The 25,498-nt window shown below is 42.3% G+C and overlaps 1 protein-coding gene across 1 annotated transcript in view; it reads right to left on the reverse strand.

Moving 5' to 3' along the window:
* Window positions 1-6,277: 6,277 nt before the first annotated feature.
* Window positions 6,278-25,498, reverse strand: part of LOC110295811 (ovostatin homolog) — a 41,367-nt gene continuing 22,146 nt past the window's right edge. The window contains exons 18-35 of the mRNA XM_021164193.2: window positions 24,742-24,970; window positions 23,954-24,083; window positions 21,447-21,565; window positions 20,703-20,754; window positions 19,514-19,597; window positions 18,430-18,606; window positions 16,993-17,074; window positions 16,051-16,207; window positions 14,856-14,936; window positions 13,418-13,583; window positions 12,510-12,721; window positions 11,177-11,386; window positions 10,170-10,294; window positions 9,488-9,578; window positions 9,082-9,150; window positions 7,380-7,479; window positions 6,635-6,723; window positions 6,278-6,303 (exon numbers count right to left, since the gene is read on the reverse strand). Coding sequence (XP_021019852.1) covers window positions 6,671-6,723; window positions 7,380-7,479; window positions 9,082-9,150; window positions 9,488-9,578; window positions 10,170-10,294; window positions 11,177-11,386; window positions 12,510-12,721; window positions 13,418-13,583; window positions 14,856-14,936; window positions 16,051-16,207; window positions 16,993-17,074; window positions 18,430-18,606; window positions 19,514-19,597; window positions 20,703-20,754; window positions 21,447-21,565; window positions 23,954-24,083; window positions 24,742-24,970 — 2,137 coding nt within the window. The 3' untranslated portion in view covers window positions 6,278-6,303; window positions 6,635-6,670. The remainder of the gene's footprint in view (window positions 6,304-6,634; window positions 6,724-7,379; window positions 7,480-9,081; window positions 9,151-9,487; window positions 9,579-10,169; window positions 10,295-11,176; window positions 11,387-12,509; window positions 12,722-13,417; window positions 13,584-14,855; window positions 14,937-16,050; window positions 16,208-16,992; window positions 17,075-18,429; window positions 18,607-19,513; window positions 19,598-20,702; window positions 20,755-21,446; window positions 21,566-23,953; window positions 24,084-24,741; window positions 24,971-25,498) is intronic.

Here is a 25,498-nt window from a genome sequence, read left to right on the forward strand (position 1 = left end):
TGTTCTAAGCCAATGTCATTTCCCGAGAAGTGTGTTTGCTGAGGGTTGAGCAATTGTGAGTGGGCTGAGAATGAACGTGTCCTCCCCGTATTAGTGTGTACACTGGGGGAGCTGCATTTTGAACGACTGAGGCAGAAATCTGGGCTACATTTGCATATATTGAGACAGAGACGGAAGCTGATATGAGTACACGTGGCTTTAGAAATGAGGGTTCTAGGGAAAGACAGAAGTGGGAAGACTCATTGAGATAGCCCAGCTAGCACCGAATCTGGGCTAGCTCTCTTCTGTAGTGAATCTTGTTCTGGCAGAGAACAGAATGGAAAAGGGGGAGGATTACACAGCCCTCAGTGTATGTTCCTGAGCAGACTCTGGGAGGGAGGAAGAAGGGCAGACAAAAAGGACATAAGGAATGCATGCATTATTTTTACTCTGCAAAGACACGTGCTTTATGCTGTACAGTATCAGCATTCAGAGATCAAGTCGGGGATCATCCAGGGAGACACTGTTCACCCATTCTGTCTTTTTTTTTTTTTTTCAAGATATCAGTGGCACTCCCTGACTCCATTACACTTGATGAAAATGTTCTTGTAGAAAATTAGCCTTCTAACTGGAGTAAGATAGTGTAGTCTGCATTTCTCTGATGACTAAGGATGCTGCATATGAAAAGAAAATGTTTCTCAGCTATTTTTATTTTATGTTTTAAGAACCTTATGTTTAGATCCACACCAAAATTTTAAATGGGATGTTTGTTTTCTTGGTGTTTACTTTTTCTTGTGTTCTTTGCATGTTCTAAATAATAACTCCCTGTCAGATATAGCTTATAAAGATTTAATTTTTCCTATTCAGTAGCCTGTCTCTTCACTCAGATGGCAGCATCCTTTGCTGTTCAGAAACTTTGGGTCCCATTTATCGTTTGGTCTAAACTTTGATGCTTCCAGGGTCCATATGGACCAAGAACCTCAACATAAGACCTGGAACCTCAATGCTAATTAACATAGAAGATAGGCGATACAATTGAACTTACTGGTACAGGAAAGGGCTTTCTGAACAAGACTGGTACAAAATGGAGGACTCTGTTTTCTTAGTGAACTTTTTCTTCTCTGCCTGTTCTGGGAATCCCAACCCATGCTCTGCCTGGGGAGTGTCACGTAATCCCTGGCAAAATCACAGGTTCAACTTCCTGAAACACTTCTCTGTGCAAATAAGACCTTAACCAAGACCAACACCTTAAGCCTCAGCAATGGAAACTTCATTCTGAGAAGAACCTTTTCCAGTCTGTACATATGTACATATACATACACACACACATATACATACACACACATACACACACATACATATACATGCACACACATACATACACACACACACACACACACACACACACACACACACACACACACACACACACACACACACATATATCCCTGGTTCACCCCAAATAAACTGTATGTGTACAAGCCAGAATTAAGTACAGCCTGGTGTGCAGTGGCATCTGGACACACTGAGAGGGAGGGAACAGAAGACTCTAAATCAAAGCTGGACCCAACATTCATCCGACACTGGCCCCCTTAGGTTTGTAGCCATATTATAATGCAAAAATGCATTCAGTCCAACTTCAAAAGTCGTCATAGTCTATTACAGTCTCAACACTGTTTAGAAGTCCAAAGTTCAAAGTCTCTGAGACTCATGGCAGTCTCTCAGCTGTAACTCTCTGCAAAATCAACATCAAAAAGCAGATCCCTTACTTCCAGCATACAGTGGCACAGGACACGCGTTACTATTTCAAAAAGAAGGAAAGGGAGCATAATTAGGAAATACTGGACCAAAGCAAGACCTAAAACCAGCAGGGCAAACTTCAAATTCTGAAGCTCCATGTTTTATGTCAAAGTACTTTTCAGATCCCCAACTCCTTTTTTTTTTTGTTTTGTTTTTTCGAGACAGGGTTTCTCTGTATAGCCCTGGCTGTCCTGGAACTCACTCTGTAGACCAGGCTGGCCTCGAACTCAGAAATCCGCTTGCCTCTGCCTCCCGAGTGCTGGGATTAAAGGCGTGCGCCACCACGCCCGGCTGTAGATCCCCAACTCCTTTGAGCTTCGTAAACTGCAACATCTCTCTCTTAGGCTGTATGTAGCTCCTCTTGGCAGGTGTTTCATGACTGGCATCTCCAACATATTGGACTCTCGAAAGAAATCTAGGCTTCTGCTTCATAGCTTCACAAAGTGACCTCTCTAGGCCTCCATGCAGAGACAACCTTGACACATAACTGGCCTCAGTGGCTTTTCTTAGCTGAGGAGAGAGATTCCACAACCCTTTTCTTGACTTTAAAGTGAAACCACTTCTTCCAAACTCTGGCTGAAACTACCAAGTTCTGCTGCTTGCTAGGGCTCCCTCCTTGAATTAAATTTGCATCAAGGAATATTTATTGATGGTTGTTGTGGTGGTTTGAATATTCTTGGCCCAGGAGGTGGTGCAATTAGAAGGTGTGGCCTTGTTGGAGTAGGTGTGGCCTTGTTGGAGGAAGTGTGTCACTTTGGGGGTGGGCTTTGAGACCTCCTCCTAGCTGCCCATGAGATAATCTTCTCCTGTTTGCCTTTGGAACAGCATGTAGAACTCTCAGCTCCTCAAGCACCATGCCTGCCTGGATGCTGCCATGCTTCTGGCCTTGATGATAATGGACCTAACCTTTGAACTTGTAAGCCAGCTCCAATTAAATGTTGCTCTTTATAAGAATTGCCTCTTCTCAGCCATGGAAATCCTAACTAAGACAGTTGTGTTGACTAGTTTTTAATGTCAGTTTGAAAAAAGCTAGAGTTATCTGAAAGGAAGGAACCTTAATTGAGAAAATGCCTCCAAAAGATCTGGCTACAGAGCATTTTCTAAATTAGTGATTGATGGGGGAGGGCCTAATCCCTTGTGGGTGATGCTATTCTTGGTCTGGTGGTCCTGGGTTCTATAAGAAAGCAGGCTGAACAAACCATGAAGAGCAAGCCAGGAAGCAGCACCCCTCCATGACCTGTGCATCAGCTCCGTCCTTCAGGTTCCTGAAAACATCCTTAGAACTATCTCTGCCACCTGCAGGCAGCCCCACAGCCTTGACATTTTGTCTTTCCGCAGCTGCTCTGAACCTCTTCACCCTCCAGGAATTGTTTGTTCCTTTTTATATTGTTGGGTAGGGTATGTGACTTTTCTGTTTTCCTTCTGAAGGTTATGAGCCTTCCTTTCTATCCTGAAAGGAATGTGTTAGTTTGGAGGAAGAAAATGTCATGTACTACATTGTCTTAAAGTTTTCATTGTACATGTCTTTTACTCTTTTGGTTAGATTTGTTCATATGTATGTACACACACACACACACTCTACTATGTAGGTAACATTCCCTCCAAATTATTGTGGTCCTTCAGATTCTCCTCAATAACTGTAGTCAGGTGGTCATGTTGGAACAACCAGTCAGGTACCTACTTATCTACCTACCTAAAAGTCTGCAATGAGTTACAGGGTGAAAGCTAAAGTCCTAGTCGGACCCTCAGTCCCCACCTGGTCTGGCATCTGGTGTCCAACCTAGATTTCTTCTGCTGTTCTAATCACACTTAGCTACTCCTCCTTGATTGTACAGCACACCTCTACTTTATGAGTGTGTTTCTTTTCCTTGCTGATATTACAACAGGAATGGTCTTTCCTGAGATATCCATATCATGAACTCTCTTTCCTACCTCAGGCCTTTGCCTAAATGCCATTGCTGCATGAGATTATCCTTAAAAGCCATATCTCATTTTTCAGTCTTTCCTGCTCCCGACTCTCGTGTTCTTCTGACCCTCCTCTACACATTATAGCTCCTATAACCTTTATCGCCTTCCCATTGCTCATATTCTGTTTATCTATTGTGTCTATATACGTAGCCAATCAGAAGGTAAGACCACAAGGATGGCTATTTGTTCATTGTTATTCCCTAAACACCAAGGGAATGTCAGCAAATGTCAAGACTTAAGCCTAGGGCTCTGTACTAGGTCAACATGACATGGTAGACAAATACAGGAGCCTTCCATGAGTCTATCAGAAGGCAGATCAACAATTGGTAGTTGTCTATTGTTATCAGCATGCCCTTCTTCCTTGCCTATAATTTGAGAAGCCATCTTATTATCTATATAATGTAACTACTGAATAGACAAATAAACTGAGAGTTGATCATTTGTTTAGGAAAAAAAAAGAAGTTTCCTATAAACATATCAAAACAACAGAAAAGCAAAATGTCTCAGTGTTATGTTATTAGGGGCATATTTTCCTTGAGTGGAATCTTTGACTACTCTGCCAGGCTGTGTGTGTTTGTGTGGTTTATTTTATTTTAATATTTTTAGTAGTGCTGATGACCTGCTTACATGTTTGAATTGCTGTGTTTGATAAAATCGAAGAACAGAATCTTAACTAAATGGCGTAAGCCTAGTCACCCACACAGATGGAGGCAAGTGCTCACTGCAATGTCAATCAATAATTGGCTTATTGGTTAAATGTGCTTAGGTACTATGAACCTGCTTCCCTGAACAGAGCAACTACACGGATGAACACATCTAACTACCCCAGTGCTTTATAATTTCAAATATTGTTGTATCCTGATGGCTTAGGGCAGCGTTCCTCAACCCATGGATCAAGACTCTTTTGCAGAGGGGTTGAATGGCCCTTTTGTAGGGATCACCCAAGACTATTTGGGAAATACAGATATTTATATTATGATTCATAACAGCAGCAGAATTACAGTTATGAAATAGTGATGAAATAATTTTATGGTTGGGGGGTCACCATAGCATGAGGAACTAAAGGGTCACAGCATCAGGAAGGTCTAGGAGATCTTGGTTCCAAACCCTTTAGCTGCATGACTGGAGAATGTGTGCTTTGCCTTTCCCTGTCTGTAAAAGAACCTTAGTGAATCCAGAAGCCTGTGTTAAAGCTGATACAGAAACTTTTCATGTCTATCATTTTTTTTCCAGGTCCCTCCCACTTTTCTGTCCTCAATGTAAATTCATTACCACGGCAGGAATGTTAAGTCAGACAAAGAGTAGATTACAGTAGTGCTCTCCAGTTACAAGTGACAAGCTTGAAACAGTAATATACATATACATATATACATATACATATATACATATATATATATATATTTGTAAATGGGCACCTTTTAAATTTAATTTATTTTTTAATACATTATTTCATTTATTTACATTCCAAATGTTGCCCCCCCCTTCCTGGTCCCGCCTCCTGGAGTTCTTCATCCCATCCTCCCTTTCCTTTGCCCCTGAAAGTGTGTTCCCCACTCCTCCACTCCCCACCCCCACCATCACCTTGCCACCCCTCCCCAAGCCTCTTCCCCCCCTGGGGCATCAAGTCTCTACAGGATTAGGCACATCCTTTCCCACTGATTTTTTAAAAAGATATATTTATTTATTATATGCATATGAGTACACTGTAGCTGTCCTCAGACACACCAGAAGAGGGCATTGGAATCCATTACAGATGGTTGTGAGCCACCACGTGGTTGCTGGGAATTGAACTCAGGATCCCCTGGAAGGGCAGTCAGTGCTCTTAATCCCTGAGTCATCTTTCCAGCTCCCCCAACTGATTTTTTTTTTTTGGTTTTCCGAGACAGGGTTTCTCTGTATAGCCCTGGCTGTCCTGGAACTCACTTTGTAGACCAGGTTGGTCTCGAACTCAGAAATCCGCCTGCCTCTGCCTCCTGAGTGCTGGGATTAAAGGCACGTGCCACCATGCCTGGCCCACTGATTTTTAAAATGACCAAACGCTCTGAAGTCACCCTCTCAACCCAGTGCTCAGCACATCTATCCCTTAACTCAGAGCTCTTCTGTGCTTCCCACCTGCTGTGATTTCTGATTGTTCCCTGAGAGAGGCTGTGGTTTCCTGTGTGTGTACTTCTGTTGAGCTGAAACACAGCACTAATCGAATCTCCTCCACTTCCACTTCTATTTCGCTCTGTGTTTGGGATTCCAGTTCTGTACAGTTCAGGTGCCCAAACTTGAGGTTAAACTTGACAGAAATGAAGCAAATCATTCAGTTGCTCTCAAACCCCTGAGACTTCTATAATGGAAACAACAAAGACTAGAAAACAGTGGCCTCAGACTTAAAATGATGCCATTTAATGGAAGGAAGGAAGGAAGGAAGGAAGGAAGGAAGGAAGGAGGGAAGTGAAGCTGACAAGAAGTCATTGTGACGGGAGAGTCTTCAGGATGGGAGGTGCTTGGTCAGGCTCTTGGTAGGATGGTGACCAGGAGAACAGTTTATTCAAAGAAATAGTCTCATACCTGCAATTTAAAGCATAATTTAAACAGTAAATACACATGTATCTCTCTCTCTCTCTCTCTCTCTCTCTCTCTCTCTCTCTCTCACACACACACACACACACACACAGAGCTCTATAAACATAGCATGCATGCTGATATATAAGTGCATGTACATATATATATATATATATTTTTTTTTTGGTTTTTCAAGACAGGGTTTCTCTGTGTAGCCCTGGCTGTCCTGGAACTCACTCTGTAGACCAGGCTGATATATTTTTAACCTGCCAAGGTATTAAGAAAAACATGAGAGGCTTTAAGAGGCGTATGCATGGCTTCTGTACAATGTCCTTACTTTTTTTTCTCTTTTTTTTCTGTGCGCTTCTTTGTCTTATTGGGAATCCGAAATGCTATTGATGTTGTAAGAATCAAAAGCATATTCATCTGGAAAATAAAAAGAGCATTTGTCTTTACCAGGTCTCCAACTGTGTGTGAGACACTAAATCTCATCTTTCCAATAATTTCTCAAGAGAAGTAGTCACTCATCCATTTTATCAAGCCTCAAATATTCTACTAAAGGAAGTCATCTGATGGAGTGCATTATGTTAGTAAAGGACAGACCATGCTCATCTCCTAGACAGACTTTGTATGCATCCAACAAGAAACTAACCAAGCTCGCTTCCCAGAGGATGTATCATGGTCTCCACAAGTCACTGCCTCAAAGCACAATCTATATCATTTTCTTCCTATAATGCTTTCTCTTCCATTCTTAAGTTGAAATCATAGAAGCACCATGCAATCGTAAGTCTTTGACTCAGTAACAATGAGAATGAAAATGGCTTGGAAGGTTAGCATCATTTATATTCAAATTAAGGATGAATCTTTTCACAATACAGCAAAGAGATTCTAAGTGTTTGGATACCTTGGGAACTGACACAGAATCCACATCATGGAATAATAATAATAAAAAAAATTATCCCCAAACATGAAACCATCACTTGTTCACTTTTTGAAGATGGATTGTGATGGTTTGGGGGTATACCATGGGCCAGAGAGTGTGAGCTACAGACTTGTTCAGTGGCTGTCATGTGGTTGTTTACCTTTTTCATAGCTGTGGACTGTGACTGGGGCTGGCTGGATATTGGCCACACGGTTAGTTTGTTCAATAGAGAAGGTGAGGCTGGTTGCTTCCTTGGGAACCTAGGAAGACATGAATGATAAGCAAGTCCTAACAGGTCAGAAAAGAGAAAGTCATGGAGACACTCACTCCATGAACTCGTGACCTATGCAACTTAGACACCAAGCCCACCACTAGCTTATATGATAGCAAAACAACGAGTTAGCTGACATTAAATCTTGTAAACATTTAAGCTGCACTGCTCATATTAAGGTGTGTAGGTGCTTATATTGAGGAATGTACTCAAACATGTTAGAGCGTGTAGGTTGGTGTGAGTGGGAATAATGTATGTGTGGAGAGAGTGCTTTGAAGGTCACACCACAGTTTGGAGTTTCTCATGCCCAAAATAAAAATAGAATTACGATACAATTCAGAAAGCCTACTTGAGAGGATGCATCCAAGAGGAATTAGATTATTGTCTTGAAAAGGCACTGCCATGCTCACTTCAACATTGGTCACAATTGTCAAGGTACCGAAATAATCCATGTCCGTTTACTAACAGATTGGTGGATACTGAAACCGTGGCATGTGCAAGATAGGAAATTATTTGGCATTTTTGAAGACGGACACATTTCACTATTGACAATGGATGTCTGCTAGGCAGTGAGAGCCAGTTTTCTTCAGAGGTGTGGTTTGTGGTAGGTTGAACACATCATAATGGATGGTTCCATATTCATTTGCATATGGGCATTACTAATTAGACTTGGTGGGTTACTTAAAAGAGGACATGATGTAGGGAGTGTCTGTGTGTGTGTATGTGTGTGTATGTGTGTGTGTGTATATGTGTGTGTGTATGTGTGTGTGTATATATGTGTGTGTGTATGTGTGTGTATATGTGTGTGTGTATATGTGTGTATATGTGTGTGTGTATATGTGTGTGTATGTGTATATGTGTGTGTGTATATGTGTGTGTATGTGTGTGTGTATGTGTGTGTATGTGTGTGTATATGTGTGTGTGTATGTGTGTGTATATGTGTGTGTATGTATATGTGTGTGTGTGTATATGTGTGTGTGTGTATATGTGTGTGTGTGTATATATGTGTGTGTGTGTATATGTGTGTGTGTGTGGTCCTGGGAGGAGGTGCAGGGGATGAAGAGTGGATATAACCAAAATACATGTGTTTGAAATTAAGTAAGAATAAATTTAAAAACATTATGCTAAAAAGGTTATTTTATGAAGAGAGGATTGTTAACTGGCTTGTTTATAGTAATCAACTCACAATAATCAACTCACATTTGCATGTCAAAATGTCACAGTATATATATTAACTATATATAGTTTAAGCGATAAAAAAATCATGTCTTCTTCATTGGAGTTCAAGCTGTAGAAGAATTTTCATCTCTGTAACTGACTATATTACCTTCTATAAGGATTAAAGATGTTTCTAAACACGTGTCAGGAAACCATGGCTTACATAAAATAACTTGTCAATACAAAGGATATAATTAGTGAGACAGAACACAGCCTATATTCCATATCTCATTTAAACAATAAGGTCTTTCACACATGTCCATACTAAATAGAAGCTTTCAAACACCCTTCAGAAGACAAAGCCATGAAACAAAACTCAGAAACAAAGTCATGAAAGAAAAAAACAAAACAAAACTATTGTTGTTGAACTTACATTTTTCAAGTAGAATAGAACGTGGCCATTCTTTATGTCCGTCTTCGTTACTTGACTATTGAATTTAAGCTTTGAAGAGATTGACAAGAAGGGTTGAGGGTCAGAATACCTGAGTCCCCCTCTAGAAATGAGCTCTGTGCTGTCTGTTCAGGGAATGTTCCCTTTGTACCTCAGTGTTTCGGTGAGTTTACAAGGGGATCGGGCAAAGAAACACATGATGAACAGTGGGCATAATGACTCTGCATTCCTGCAGAATAAAAATATCATCTCTCCTATTCCAGTACAGACTAAATACAAACGCGAACTCTGAAGAAATGTGCCTAGAGATGAAGGATCCCATTACTCGGTTTAACTTTTATGCACTCTCACTCTCTCTGTGCTGGGGAGCAGGGCTACCCTTATTTACCTCCTCGGTGGATGAGACAACAGGAGTAAAGCCAGAGAGCATCTTCACATCCACAAGGACTGTACCCGAGCTTTCACGAGCTCCAGTGTACCTGAAGTGAGAAAGCAAACATCCCTCTACCTGGGCTTAGAAACGTGAGCTCTCTCGGGGAGGGTGGCAGGTGGGCATGCGCACTAGCAAGCTTGAAGTCTGGAGCGTTGCCATAAGCTAGAAAGGGAGGAGCTGAGAAACCTCAGCCTCAACCGTTTGAACGCAGTCACAGCCGAGTGACAGTGGTCAAGATGCCGGGTGGGTGAGGTGACCTCAGTGGTTCCGATCATGACCTCTGTGTGAACGCAAAGCCTCCCCAAATCTCACAAAGTCTACAGACAGAACTGCCTTGTTTACATGATGTGCGTTCCTGTCAGCTTTAGATCTGCTCAACACCCGAGGAGAGCTTCCACCCTCTTAATCGGCCAGCAAGGTAACAGCTCTCAGGTTGTACATATGTGCGTAGATATTGCAGAAGGTCTTTCTAACAAGCCAGTATCTAAAAAGGGCGGTGAAGTGCTGTGAGGCAGGTCGCCCGTGGGACTCACCGAGGTCACTGCCATTCAGATTTGGTTTACTTCAGTCCTATTTGAAACAACTCTTTGATAGAGTTCTCTAACCTGGGAGCGGATGTCAAAAACGTTACACTTACGTGAAGGTCACCGTGAGGTCAAACTTGCTCTGGAATTCATCTGAAGAGTTGCTCTTTCCAGTTTTCACGGAAAGGGAAAATCCTGAAGCCTCCTTAGGAAGTGGCACGTTGTACCTGAGGGTGGCCTGGGAAGAAGGACGACATCTTGAAAATCATCCTGCAGTAAACACTGAAGAACCTGTTATCTCTATGACTCCATTATTACTGTGCTTTATAGCGTTATCATCAGGGAACCAGGATCAACGAAATGTTTATGGGGACATCGTGATGATGTGACTGGATGAGGACAGAATGCTTTCTATCAGAAGAACCAATTTAATTACTAAAAATGTTTAATTTATATATGTGTGTGTGTGTTGGGGGAGACAGTTGGGGGGGCTAGAAAGAACATTATGAAATGGAAAGTAGAACTCTTATTTGGGGAGATAGTGGGGTGCATATGACATGAAAGCAGAAGGGGGATATTGATGGGGTGGTCCTTCAACAAAAGGGGGTAAAGGTGGTGATGGGAGTAGGGAAGGAAGACAAATAACAAAGCGGGCATGAAAATGCTATCAGGAAATTTATTACTCCGTATGCCAACTTTACTATTTTTTTTAAAGATTTGTTTATTTTATTTTATGTGTGTGGGTGTTTTGCCCACAGCTATGCGCCACATAGTGATGTTCAGTGCTGACGGAGGCCAGAGGAAGGCATCAGAGCTCCTGGAATTGGAGTTGTGGCCACCATGTGGCTGCTCAGAATTGAACCCTGATCCCCTAGAAGAACAGCCAATGTTCTTAACTTCAGAATCATCTCTCCAGTCCCTAAATGTTAACTTTAAAAATAATCAAAATGTGAGTAACTTCTCTATCATGTATGTTGAATTTTCTGCTGTTGATTAGAAAAATATGAGAGAAGCAGGGAACAGGAAGAGTCAAAATGACAAAACACATCACACATAGCTGAACACTAGTCTGGATTCTTACAGACAGGCTCAGTTCTCCTGTGAGGAAGGCTTCCAGTACCTGGATAAATGAGCATCCATCTCCTTCTACATCCACTGTGTATTGTTGGTGGCCTTTGGATACTTTTGAGTGCTGGACCAGAAGACGATTATTTCTGTTAACATAGAAAACCTCCTCAGACTCCTCTGAGCTCAGGGTGACGGTATTTTGAGGGTTAGAGCCGGTTAACTTCATGTATTGGGTTAGAGCGAGAAGGCACACTGTGGTGTCCTGAACAGAACAGTGGTATAGGTCAGCCATTGTTGATCACGAACTTTCCATCAGTCTCCACAAACATTCCCGAAACTTCCAATAGGACACAAATCGATGCCACAAACACCAGTTGTGGCTTTGTTGTGTGAGCTGATGTCAGTTCATTGTCTTTAGCAAATTAATTGGATTTTAGTTTTCTGATTTTTTTTTTAAATAAATCACCATCTCCACTGCTGATATCATGTCAAATCTAGTCAGAAAGTGAAGGTACCACACAGTGTGATGGCTACACTTCTGTCTCCTTATTCTCAAAGAGGGACAACAATCAAAAACGGAGTCTTTGGAAATTCATCACCCTGTCCTCTCATGGGGACTCAGCCTTAAAGGAGGAGAGAAAAGGGGGTTGTCCTCATGAAACTCTATTTCCCCTGACTTTCAGTTCTCCCTGTTAGGGAAGGGATCACCCATGGCTTCATGGCCATTCATTTTCTTGTTTTCTGTTCCCACTTTTGCTTTCTCTGATGTAGAGACTACAGAAGCATAGAGGAAGCTCTATTCCAAATTGACAAGTGCTTTGACTATTGTACCGTCAGATATCTACAGTACATAGATCATAGATATTCAGATATCTAAGTACTCTGTTCTTACGAAGAAAATCTCTCCTGGACATCCATTCTGCTTTCTACTCTGCAATGGAGACGCAGTCGGCCTGCATTCCTTAAAAGGAAACTCCCACTTATCACCTAAAAGAGAGTGCCCTCGCAAGAGTGTCTGAGACACAAGGACGAGCCCATGAGTATTCATCAGCTAAAACATTCTGAATATGATTCAGAATATGAAATGTGAGGGCTGGAGACATGGCTCAATGGTTAATAGCACTGTTGCTCTTGCAGAGGACCTCAGTGCGATTCCCAGCACCCCCAGGGTGGCTAACAAGCATCTCTAACTCCAGATCAAGGTGATTCAATGTATGTGGTGCACACACATGCAAAGCATTCGCATACACAAAGCAAAATGCATAAATCTTTAAAGAGGATATCTAATGCTTTTCACCTCAGAAGCTGTTATTGTGACGATTATGATTATCGTCTGGAGTGTCATCCTCTGCATTAAAAACATGCACCCTGTCTCAGCCAATCACCTGCATGGCAGAGAAGCCTCCATGGGAGTTCATCCGCTGGGCAAGACACTGCACAATCTTGCTGGCATAATCAAGGTCCTGAGTGTCCTGGGAAAGGACAGCCAGCAGCACGTAGCACGTCTTCTCTGTCTCACCAGAAAGTGCCGAAGGAATGAATGACGGAGAGTTGTCTGTCTCGGGTTTCTCATCTCTCTCCCAGTATATCATATTATCTGAGGAAGTGGGGGTGAAAATCAGCCTCTATACGAAGAGTTTCCACAAGTCCTTAAAACAAGCTCCTATAAGTTACCCACTCAGAGGGGACAGGTTCTATTCTTTGGATTCCTGCTGTGGCCTGAATCTTAAATGCATGCACTGAAGCCTTGACCCCAGCTTTCAGGACCTTTAAAGAGGGGATAAGGTTAACATGAGTTTCCTAAGATGGTACATGATCCAATTTGATGGTGATTATGAGAAGATGGAATATGGACAAATAAAAGGGAGCCAAGAGTGTTCACACACAGAGGGCAGACATAAAGGCAGAGGAAGAAGCCATCCACTTCAGGCAAAGAGCCCATACTTCCTGCTATCAGGATCTTACACTTCTACCCTCTAGAGAGAAAAGCATTCTCTAAGTCAACCAGTCTGTGGTATTTTCTTATGGCTGACCCTGGGCAGTAAATATGACAGACATCTCCTTAGAGTGTTAAGTAGTCTCAGAAGCAATTATTGTCTGCAGCATGCTTAATTTCCTTTCCTTCATGCACTGAGAAAAATCGGTAGAAAACAGAAAGAGGGAAATTAAGTCATCTGGTAATCTTTGACGACATAGATGCTGACATGTTCCGGAGACGCCAAAGCGCTTGGTGGAGGGAGGGTTCAATCAGATCTCTCAGTAGGCTCTGAGACAAATTGGTAATAAGACTTACTTGTTTTTGTAGCAGATTTGTCCAGGGTTGAGAGTAAGGATTTCGCTTGCTGTTCTTTCCCAGCTAATGCAAATACATAAGCCAGAATAGCTTTCGTGTAGCCATCGGTGACACCATTCGAAAATGCCTCTTCCAGGCAATAGAGACCATTGCGGAGGGCAGGAAACTAGTTGGGGTTGGGGGAAAGATATGCTTGTAAGTAACACCCCAACATTTCAGGAGTTTGCTGAATACTTAAGCTAACTTCTGCTTATAATGTATATATTATATCCCTGAATCACATTTCACATCCAAATCTATCATATATACTCACATATTTTATTTTTATGAATAAACCTATCATATAGATTCACACACTATAATCTTAAAACAACATAAATTTGGACTACTATTTTAGAAAGGGGAAACAAAATTTAAGGAGTAAAGTGCTTTGCCATCAAATCAGCAATCTTTTAGATATAATATAAACTTCGTTCATGTCACAAAACATATATGTGTATGTGTGTGCATAGTCATGTGTGTGTGCATGTGTCATGGTGGCCAGAGGACAGATTTGGGTGGCAACCTGAAGACCACTGATTACCTTATTTGAGATGTCTCTCTTTAGCTGGACCTCACCAATTTTATTAGCCTTGCTGGCCAGCAAGTCCCAAGATCCTCTTTTCTCTGTTTTCTCAGTAATAGGATGATAGGCACGTGCCTCCACGTTCCCTGCATTTGTTCATGAGTTCTAGGAACCAAACTCGGGTCCTCGTGCATGTGAGGTAAGTACTTTAGTAAGTGACCTAACTCCCCAGGTCACATATAGTTATTATTGTTTTTTAGACGTAAAATGTTTCACTTTCATGCTTTAAATAGAGGTTTGCATTTGAAGGTGTACTAACGACCCTGGAGATACATAGTTTCTCTTTTAGGAACAGATTTGATAAATGGATGGGCCATGGGTTGAAACCATATTGAAAATGCTTTAGTGACTTGAAAAAAAACTTCTAGACTATGACTTTAATGAGAACAGACATTCTTCTCCAGTGACATTTGCTTTTGAGTCTGGGTCAGGCTATAATAGGCAAGAGTGGCCTCGAATGTCATGACCCTTTTGCCATGGTGTCCTGAACACCACTAATGTGCCATCATGCCTGCTAGAGCAGATGTTCATAATCTGAAGTTCCTGGCTGCACTTCCAGGAACATATAAATAGCCTAGATTGTATGAAAAACTTAGTTTTTTTCAAGAGTGTATCCAACCTGGTGGGGATCTCAATTCTATCCATCAAAAGTATCAGTGAATCAAAAGAATTTTGGACATCATCAGTTTAAAGGATGGTAATGAACTAAATGCTGTCCTGGTATCTTATCCTGTCTAAGGATTTCATCCTGATTCTAGAATCTCTCTAAGGTGCATCCAGCAGAGGGAGGCCAGAGATGATGAGAATCCATACGCTGGCATTGAGTCCAACTTCAAGGAACACCCCGACGACATATGCAGTGAGCGCAATATCTTCCTGGTCACCCTCACTGCCCTGAAAACAAAGGGACGGGAAGCCGGTCAGGAGAGCAGACCACGGTACAACAGCCATGTCTCTGGATTGAGACTAACTAGGGAAAAGTGCTTGAGCAAACAACCTTAGTCACAAAAACACTTTAGCGTATACTGTTCAAAGTAGGTAAATAGTAGTCATGCTATCTGGTGGGACTCATTAACATTCAATTTTAAGTATATGTATGTTGAGCATAGTATTCTGTGGCCTGGTGTTTGGCTTGCATCCTAAGCAGTCCACGTAGCTGCTTTGGCATTAATCTGAACAAAGCAGAGAAACACTTTGCTGAAGGGTGAGACAGAAGGGAGATGAAAGACCTAGGTGGTTGTCCAGGGGTTGGAATGTTGCAGGTCCAGAGCTAGTTCAACTGTCTTTAACCTCCTAAGTTCCTTGTTCCCCTCTGTAACTAGCAGACAAAACCTTTGGGAATGTATTAATTTAACAAATCCCTAGTTTCCTCAGATAAAAGGCTAAGCGTGTCATCAAATAGCTCCTGAGTCTCATGCTTTGCTGTGATTACTTAGTGGTAATCAATGTATTTGAAAAGTTCTCAGAGTTACGACTTTATTGGTTCTTGTACTTAAAAAGAAATCTTACCCCCCAAAAATTTGCAACATGGAATTTGGAGTGACCTAAATCTGTGTTCCTGGACCATGGTCTCTCATGCTTGGCTTCAGAATAAATTATCTCTTATTTTCTATCTGAGACCTTGATTTGAACCTCAGGACTAAGACGTGGAAAGAAATTCCTCAGATACTCAACTCTGTCTCCCTTCCATGCATTGTCTAACTCTGAATTCCCCGGTGCTTTCTCTCTCTACTGAGTCCCTTTCCCTTCCTCCTCCCAGTTTAATAATTGCAGAAGCCAGACTGAACAAAAGACGTATGCAGGCTTCTGTCCAGGCTCTGGTTAAACATTCACGAAGCAGGACAAATGTTCGCGGAGAGGACACACGTGACACACACAAGAGAGACCTGTGACTACAGCTGACTCAGAAGGTGTGGCATCCCCAAGGATGATGCATTCCAGAGGAGGGAAGGCAGCAGAGGCTGATCAGAGAAACTGGGGAATAAAGCCTCCTCGTGAGTCCCCGTACCTCCTGAGCTGTGTTGACATGCTTCTCGTCCCTTCTAAAGCATCCATTTGATTTCTGTTTCTTTACAAGCCAGATTAACGTCTGTTTGGGGACTGTCTCTTCGATGAAAATATATTCCTTCATTTTCTCAATTGTCTTGAAAGAAAGGGCACTGAGCCTGTAATGGGGACCATCAAAGTAAACGTTAGAGTGAAGATGTCACCACGCCACAGGTTTACCAGCGCTGTTCCCTTTGGTAAAGCATTCATACTTGTCTAATGTTGACAGTTAACTAGTCTTGATTGACAGTGGCCCTTTCATTGGGGTCAGTAAAATATGATGAACAGCAAATCTGTAGAAAATAGAGCAGGTGGATTTTGGCCACTCAAAGGTTCTGGCAGTATAGTCCATTTGATTACACATGCCCAGAAACAGGACTGGTATGGTCTAGAACTAGGACACTATGGGGCCTTCTAGTTCCCCTTTCCAGTATCTAAATGAGACTGAGAGGTACAGAGTAAGATGTGACACTTGCCATGGAGCTCATACGCTGTGTCATCACAGAAAGCTGTCACTAAATGATCAGACAGCCAAGCAAGTTCGTGAGACTATGGGGATACTGCTGCATCAGGCTATTGGTAATGAGTGTTTGCAGTGGGTTTTATTTTCAAAACCTGCTTGGCTGGGAAATCCCTCCCTGAGCCCTGGCTTCTCTCAGCTTCTTGCTAGTCCTGTTTAGAAAATAACTTATATTATTGAAAACAAAGGGCTTTCTCCCCAATTTCTTTCTTTCTTTTTCTTCCTTATTTCTATTTTTGAATTCATGTTCATCCCGATCACAGCTCCCCTGGCTTCTCTCCTCCCAGTCTCATCCTTACAACCCCTCCCCCACCCCCATTGCTCCCTCTCCTTCTCCTTGGAGAGCCCCCTCCCCTTGGGGAACATAAAGTTTTAATTGCTCACCATGTGCTCCCTTCCTGGTTGCTCTGGCAGAACACGTCGTAGGACCCATCATAGTTTTTGAAAGACAAGTGATTCTGGTAACCTAAACCACAACAGAGCAGGAAGCTGTGTCTTAGCCTGGGAGAGAAGGAGAAGCCTGAAACACACTGGGTAAATACAAGACCTGGGCGGGGCTACTGTGACCACTTCAGTGTTGGTCCCTGAAACTCCAGGTTGTTCAGCTCTGTGTAGAGAGAGAATGCCTTACTTAAAAGCTGGCTACACCCTGCACTTAGCAATCAATACCTTCCCTTAAGGTTATGTCTCTGTCCTGTACTTAGCAATCAGTACCTTAAGCTGGCTCTGAACTATATTTAGCAATCAGTACCTTCCCTTAAGGTTATGGCTCTGCACTGTACTTAGCAATCAGTACCTAAAGCTGGCTCTAAACTGTACTTAGCAATCAGTACCTTCCCCTAAGTTTATTTTACTTCACTCAGTTTTACCTTCCTATGAGGAAAACCCAAAGTGCATTTCCTCCTGGACTTGTCCTCAATATCCCATTTTAATGTCGCTTGTATGCCTCTCTCAACATTCAGATTCAATCCCATCACTGTTTGGAACTCAGCCAAGCAGGTAGGTCTACGGGCTGATGAATGACTCATTTTCAGACACTGTTCCCAGCAACAACAAACAAGATAGTATGGTAACTATGACACATTTACAAATTCATTGATATTAACTCTGTGACTGTCAAGGTCCAGGGGACATCTCAGAGGAGGAGACAGAAAGATTGCAAGAGCCCGATGATGGGAGATGGGCGTGTGCTGTGGAATGCTGTCTCCAGAGTGTGACATGACCATTACAACTGTGATCTCATATGAGTTATGGTTGCCTGTACAAGGCCTACAGAAGACCAAGCCTGTCAAAACCCTGGCATAGATGGGGGTAGAGGATTTCCAGGCTCAGCTCTGTGTTAAGGAGCTATTGGTAGTGAGTGTTTGCCGCAGGTGGGGGACACATTGTTTACTGAGGGTGTGGCCATCTCCTTCTATTCCAGGAGAGGGCCCTATACCATGCGCATATGGACTGTGCTATCTGGAATGGGTGGGTTATAAAAGTAAAAACTACAAAACTTGGAGGGGCCATGTTGGGGAGGGTAAGGTGGAAGCTGAAGGAGACGTAGGGATGGGTATGACCACACTGTGTTGTATGCATGTATGAATAAAGAAAATTTAAAGATAAAGATGAGTTCAAAATTTGAAACTACAGTTCGACGTCAGGAGGCTAAATAATGAGCAGAGGTTTTAAAGAAAGAAAGAACACACAGCTAGGATTCAGAGGTCCTAAATGTCCACTCTTGTCTCACCAGGGGTCCCCAGAGTAAGACTGATCGTGTTTTGATATTGGTTGCAATTGATTTCACCTTTGTGGGTGGACACGACTTAACCCTCTCACCATTGGATAAGAGATGCTGAGCCTTAGATTTGACTTCTTCTGTCAGCTGGTTGGTAGCTTTCAGGTAGTCAAGTATGTAAACATTAGATGCTAGCTGGGCAATATTCTGTTCACCACACCCATAGGGCGTGTAGAGATGGCTCTCCAGATTCTGCATTGCGACTCCCAGAATGTCCCCTAAAGGCAGAAAGGGAGAGTCAGACACTTATACTAATGCCAGGTCACTGCCTCAGCACTAATAACCGCAGGGCATGGTGGGAATAGGAAATCATTTAAAGTTCACTCTAAAACGTGTTAATAGGAGGCTAGAGAGGTGGCTCCATGGTTAAGAGCCCTTGATGCTCCTGAAGCAGACCCAAATTCAGATTCTAGCATCCATATTGGGTGGCTCCCTTCTGCCTCTAACTCCACATCTAGGGGGAAATCAGTGTCTCAGGCCTTTGTGGACACTACACTTATGTGCATATACTGCCCCCTATATACATAACTTAAAATAAATAAAACACATAAACAAACCAAGTTTCCTAGAGGAACTCTAGAAGGAGGTGGTTCTGAAGTGTTGAATTAGAGGGGCTTTGGGGATGAAAACGTTTTGAAAATTTTCATTTCCAGAGCAAAGAGGAAGTGTTGGAAGTGTGCTCGTTTGCTGGCTTGCTTCTAATTTGTGTTTTGAGATACTGGCCTGATGAAATGTAAACTATAACCCATTCCTCTTCTACAGGTTTGAGTGTTGATGATAGACAAATTACTCTTAGGGAACATCTCTCTCTCTTTAATGAGAAAATTCCCAGTATCACAACATATCATAATCTCCAAGAGGCATTCATATGTGCAGGTTACAACAGGGTCTCCTGTTTCCTGAGCATCTGCCATTACCCTCCAGTGCAAGTGCTTCATAGAGATGCAGGTCTGAAAGCTGCATGCCTTCAGATCCCACATGGAAACAGGCAGAAAGGACGGTCTAAACACAATGCCTCCCATGATAGCTTATGAAAATACCTCCATTCTGTTATGTTAGGACTTTTTATAGATCACCTCAAGTAAGATTTTCAAATCACTATGACACAGAAGTCAATAAACTCACCCACAATGGTGACAAAGGATCTGACCGAGCCTTCTACTACATTGCTTGGCAATTCCAGAAGTGTTTGCTTTGAGGCTTTGGTACCTGAAAGAACACATCCATACACACATTGCAAAGACTCCCTTCCTCAAGTCACAGCAGCAGATTTTTGGAGCAGCAATATTAGAAGGAACAGCCTGTCAGTTAGTTTTACTTATTAGGCAAAATGAAATTGCGACTCTGGGCCAGTGAGATGGCTCAGAGGGTAATGGCATGTGCCACCAAGCCTGATGATCTGAGTTCAATCCCAGGGATCCAATGGTAGACGGAAGGAACAACTCCTGCAAATTGTCCTTTGACTTCTACCTCCCCAATGGTATATACATGTACACTCTATACATGAGCACACACAACAGATACACATGCATGTGAACACACACACACACACACACACACACACACGAATGTAATGAAAATTTTAAAACTAAACTGAGAATTTGAGCTAATTTAAAATATCAACATACTCAGAAAATGATGTATTCTTTGTTTTAGACAGTGGTCTTTATTTTTTTCCTCAGTTCAGTGCTTAAATTGTGCATGGAAAAATAGAAGCTATAAGACTCACAGCCTATAGAAGGGATGCTCAAAGGGTGAGTAAACATTAAGGTCAGGTTACAAACACCTGCAACTGGCTCAAACAGTACTCACGATGGCCACAAATCTGGTAACTGAGGGCCAGTAGTGAGTCTACAGACTGTTTCATACCAAGAGTATAAGAGCAACCATTGTGTTAGTGTTATCTAACAAAAGCCTGGGTTTTCCATTGGCCAAGATTGTGAGACAATTATATGAACAAAGAGACCAAAATGTAGAAGATGGGGAAGATAGGTCGTGGAAAACTAATCTCATTAGACAAACAAAATTCATAAATATATGTCTTGCTCGCTAAAAATTATACAACAAAGACAAAACGGGAAGTAAAACTCGTAAGAGGAAATTAAAATGCATCTGCATGGCAAGTGGGCTCGTGGCTTGTGGCTCGTGGCTCGTGGCTCGTGGCTTGTGGCTCGTGGCTTGTGGCTCGTGGCTTGTGGCTCGTGGCTTGTGGCTCGTGGCTTGTGGCTCGTGGCTTGTGCATAGGCTGAGAAAGCATATCTGCCACGCTTACAACTTTCTCTAGGACAAGTGATCACGGGGAGAGCCCTCTTACCTTTTGGGCAGATGAGGAAACTTTGGGTTGCTTCTTTTTCAATACCTTCAGCCTGTTAGGAAGTAAACAAAACAAGAACAAAATAATAAGTTGGATCATTTTTTTTCCATAAAGGAAAAGAGACCAAACATCAGTTCTCATAGGTACGCCTGACTCAGTTGTTCCTGAGAGCCATTCACTGTCCCTGTCCTTCCTAGGTAGAAGTCTCTGTACACTACATAACCCTCAGGCCTTCTGCTCCTGTAGGTTGTGCAAGGATAACCCTTGTCACTGAGTGACACTTTAAACTGCTCCATTGGTTTTTGTATTGAGGATGTCAGGAACTGTTTAAAGCATAGAGCACGATAAGATTTTGTCTCTTGGACTTGAGGGTCAGTTAAAAGGGGGTGGGGGTGGGGACAGCCACAGGCTGCTGCGTACTAAGAAGATAGTCAAGAAATAAGAAAGTATGTTTTAAGGGGGTTCATCGTCCTTGATGAGGCTCTGTTTGTTGCTTGGGTTTGGAGGTGCTGAGAACAGAACCCAGGTGTTTGCACAAGCTAGGCAAGTACTTACTCACTGAGCTACGTGCCCAGTCAGGGCTGAGGCACTGGTTAAAGAAAGGATGTATGCATAATAATGCAATATGTTCAAGATGGAAGACTTGTGCCCTAAGTCAACTAAGCATTTTAAGAACAATGTGTTAGTTTATTTCTTAGACACTGTTTCCTGCCAGAAAGAACTTTGTACTTCACACTTACATACCTCTACCAGCATGGTTTTGACTACAGTGTCTTTCCAGTGGACATCTTGCTCCTTACTGGCGTCATCTGGGCAAGCACTGCTCTGTTTGGATGTAGCCACTACAGTGACATTTACTTTACCTGGAAAATATTGCCAAGCATAATATCACCTCTCCAGTGGGAGATACATCAGGTGGATCAATCATATCTTGAATGGGATGAGCCAGCTTTTACCATCACATGAAAGTTTAGATCAAACTACCTGCCTATTCTCCTGCCTGGAGATAAGGCAATATGTCTTGTTCTACTTGTTTCAGGATTCCATGCAATAAGTTAGTCAGTTATTCCCTGAGAACTTATAAATTTTAAGAAAGATAATGTCTTATGAACCTGTACCACCACCTTGACATTGTTTACAGAATGACATTGAATAGCACAACATCAGAAAGCTGCCAGTTCCGTTCCTCTCCCTTCCTCCCCTCCTCCCTCCCTCCCTCCCTCCCTCCCTCCCTCCCTTCCTTCCTTCCTTCCTTCCTTCCTTCCTTCCTTCCTTCCTTCCTTCCTTCCTTCTTTCCTTCTTTCCTTCCTTCCTTCCTTCCTTCCTTCTTTCCTTCCTTTTTTTTTTTCCCTGAGATAGGGTCTCACCATGTAGCCCTGGCTGGCCTAGAGCTCACTATATAGACCAAGTCTAGAGTTCACAGAGCTCTGCCAGCCTCTTCCTCCTGAGGACTGGAACTAAAGGTGTGCAACAACATTCCTGGTTCCTAATGTTTCCCAGGATCAAAGAAAACCACCGCCACACCTGGTAATAACTGGGGTTTCTAATGTTTCCTACGATCAAAGAGAAATAGTAAAATATAATACAGCACAAGGGCCACCAGATACAAACTGAGCGCTGGCAAGGAATTTGTTGATTTCGATCTCTGTGGTATCACAGTATGTAATCAAAACTGATCTCCTGTGTCCTTGTTTATAGAAATTGGAGGATTGGTAAAGCTTATTTGCAAGGCTTAACATCATCTGTGTGCTGTACACACAACCAACATATTGTTCCTGTTTCTTTGTTGTGGGTTTTGCTTATTTCTTTCTTTGCTTTGCAAAGCCTTTGAGTGCCACAAAAATGCAGCAGCGAGTGCAGGATTCTGCCTCACTTTCCAGAGTGAGATACTTGAAGATCTTATAGTGCATAAAAATGAAGAAAGTTTGAGTGTGGTAGAAAAATGCTCTGAGGTGAATCACTATGACAGCTGAACTTAAAAAAATCTTTTAGTTCTCACTGATGTAATAATACAATGAATATAGAATATGAAATAAAATACTTTTCACGACATAGGTTTTAAAAGTTTCTGGTTCATTAAACTTTTAAACTTTCTCCTTCTTTTATATCAGCAGCCAGAGACTTCTAAAGTTACTTTTCTAAATGGCTAGGCACTAAAGCTAAGTTCTCAGTACTTGCTCCTCACTCAACGATTGGTATTTTTGGTATCTGGTGGCCTGTTTAGTACATTTAGTTAAAAAAAAAAAAATTCTAGTGACTCTCATAATTAATGATTGTGGCTGAGGAGAAATGTTTGTAAAACTGGCATTTTGTGTGAATGTCAGGTGAAGCAGCAATTGTAAAAATCAGGGTAGCATTAAGGAAACATGGTCTTCACGAACCAAGGAGTGTTCAGGGAGGGACCCATGGCTTCAGATACATATGCAGCAGAGGATGGTCATGTCTGACAGCAATAGGAGGGGAGGCCCTTGGTCTTGTGGAGGTTTGATGCCCCAGCATTGGGGGGGGGGGGTTCTGGAGCGGTGAGGCAGGAGAGGGTGGGAGGAGGGAGCACCCCTCATAGAGGCAAAGGGGAGGGAGGATGGGAGGACGAAGGTGGGATGGGAGGTTTGTGGAGGGGTAACTGGGAAGGGGGACATCATTTGAGATGTAAACTGATGGAATGATTAATAAAAACAAAACAAAACAAAACATGGTCTTCATTTGAGATATGATGTGTGGAGTTGACAAATCACACAAATTAGTGTTCATGCCACCACTTAATCTTATTATAATTTCTATGTGAATGAATGGAGATCTGTTTCACAGAGTGTTGATAGTAAGGAGCTATGGGGCCGGAGAGAGGGCTCGGGGGTTAAGAGCACTTGCTGCTCTTGCAGAAGACCTGGATTTGGTTCCCAGTCCTAATGTCATGTAGCTCAAAACCATCTATAATTCAGGTTCCAGTGGAACACACTCTTCTGGGTTCCCTGTGTGCCTGCATGAACATGGAGACATCCATCCATCCATCCATCCATCCATCCATCCATCCATCCATCCATCCATCCATCCAGGCACATGCATATACATAGAAATAAAACAAAGTCTTTTTAAATAAATAAATTGCATTATAAGAATTTGGAATATAGAGAAATGAATAAAGGAAGTTAAAAATAGGATGCCAAAGAAAATTATGTTTTTTTGGAAAGTCTAAGGAAAACAAAGGTTGATAAAACGTGGTCAATCCATGAAAGACCGACACAGCTGCTTACCCAGTGTCTTTGGAATAATGGTCCAGACATATGTTTTCTGTTCTCCAGCCTGGAGGACTTCACTGTCAGTGTTACTCTGGGTGTTGATGCTTGCTTCATAATTCTCAGATGCTTCTAACTGAACAGAAATCTAAAAACAAAGTAATGGCCACAGGGGTAGCATTTTAAATTCTCTCTCTTCCCCACGCTTTGATTTAAATCCTACAACGTATTGAACAGTGGTTTCTTTGATGTCTTCAAAGAAGAAGCTCATATTTGTCATCTTAAGAAGATTCTATTTTAACTTAGTAAAATGAAACGATGCCCAAGGGCTTATGCACAAGCTCACAGAACAGCAGAATGGGCATCATCACAAAATCTTATTCTCACTAGAATTTCAAGTCATTGTTGTGATTTAAAAACGGTTGTTTCTGGGCTCACAGAGTTCACTTAGCAGTTAAGAGCACTGGCTGCTGTTGCAGGGGGCTGGGGTTCAGTTCCCAGCACCCATGTGGCGGCTCACAACCATCCATAACTGCAGTTCAAGGGATTTGATGTCCTTTTCTGACCTCTGTGGGTACCAGAAATGTACATGGTGCTTGGGCACACATGTAGGTAAAACAATCCTACACAGAAAATAAAATTAAAATTTTAAATAGTTATTTCTAAAGATTATAGAAAGAAATGACTTCTTTACAGTATGTGTTTTCATTTGTTAATAGAGAAGCTATGGTGCTATTTGGTAAAAAGGTAATGAATGATTTAGCTTTGCTGGATTTTTTGTTTCCAGATCAAAGGAGGTGCCTTACCTCTACACATGTAGTCAGGTAGTTGAAGACAGTGACAACCATGTCACTCTCTTCACTTCGAATAACGGAAAAGGGTGAGGTAACTTCCACAAAGAAGGGCTGGGAGATCTGTAGGGAGACTTTGGGTGAAATGCCAAACCCAGCATTGCCATTGACACAGAAGGCGCTGGCCTCCCACTGGGTGATGGTATCGGGGACCAGGAACGAGACATTTGCTGAGCCTGAGGAACTGAGAAGACAGGCTGTCGGTGAATGGGAACCCGAGACTATGCAGAACACACACAACGAAAGGGATCGGAGGTTTGGAAAATGTTTAGGTAAGGCGTTAGGTACATGTCCTTCATGTGATGTCTGTGGAGGAGAAACTTAGTAACACCATGTTTCTATGAATACCCTTTAAAAAAAAATAAATGAGGTAGCATATAGATAGTTCCTGCACGAAATGCATGGAAGTGAAGGTCTTGGTGGAAAAGTGACACTTTGCCGAAACAAATTAGCAAACTAACCATCAAGCAGGTGTCAGGATGGACAAGTGAACAATGTTCTGTTATGTTTTGTTTTAAAACAAAAGAAAAACCAAAAACTCCACTAATTTATTGCCCAGGAATAAAAGTTAACAAATCAAAAGAAAAAAAAAATAGAGGCCAGGCGTGGTGGAGCACGTCTTTAATCCCAGCACTCGGGAGGCAGAGGCAGGCGGATTTCTGAGTTTGAGGCCAGCCTGGTCTACAAAGTGAGTTCCAGGACAGCCAGGGCT

The sequence above is a fragment of the Mus caroli genome, chromosome 6 (assembly GCF_900094665.2).
Source record: "Mus caroli chromosome 6, CAROLI_EIJ_v1.1, whole genome shotgun sequence".
Lineage (NCBI taxonomy): Eukaryota > Metazoa > Chordata > Mammalia > Rodentia > Muridae > Mus > Mus caroli.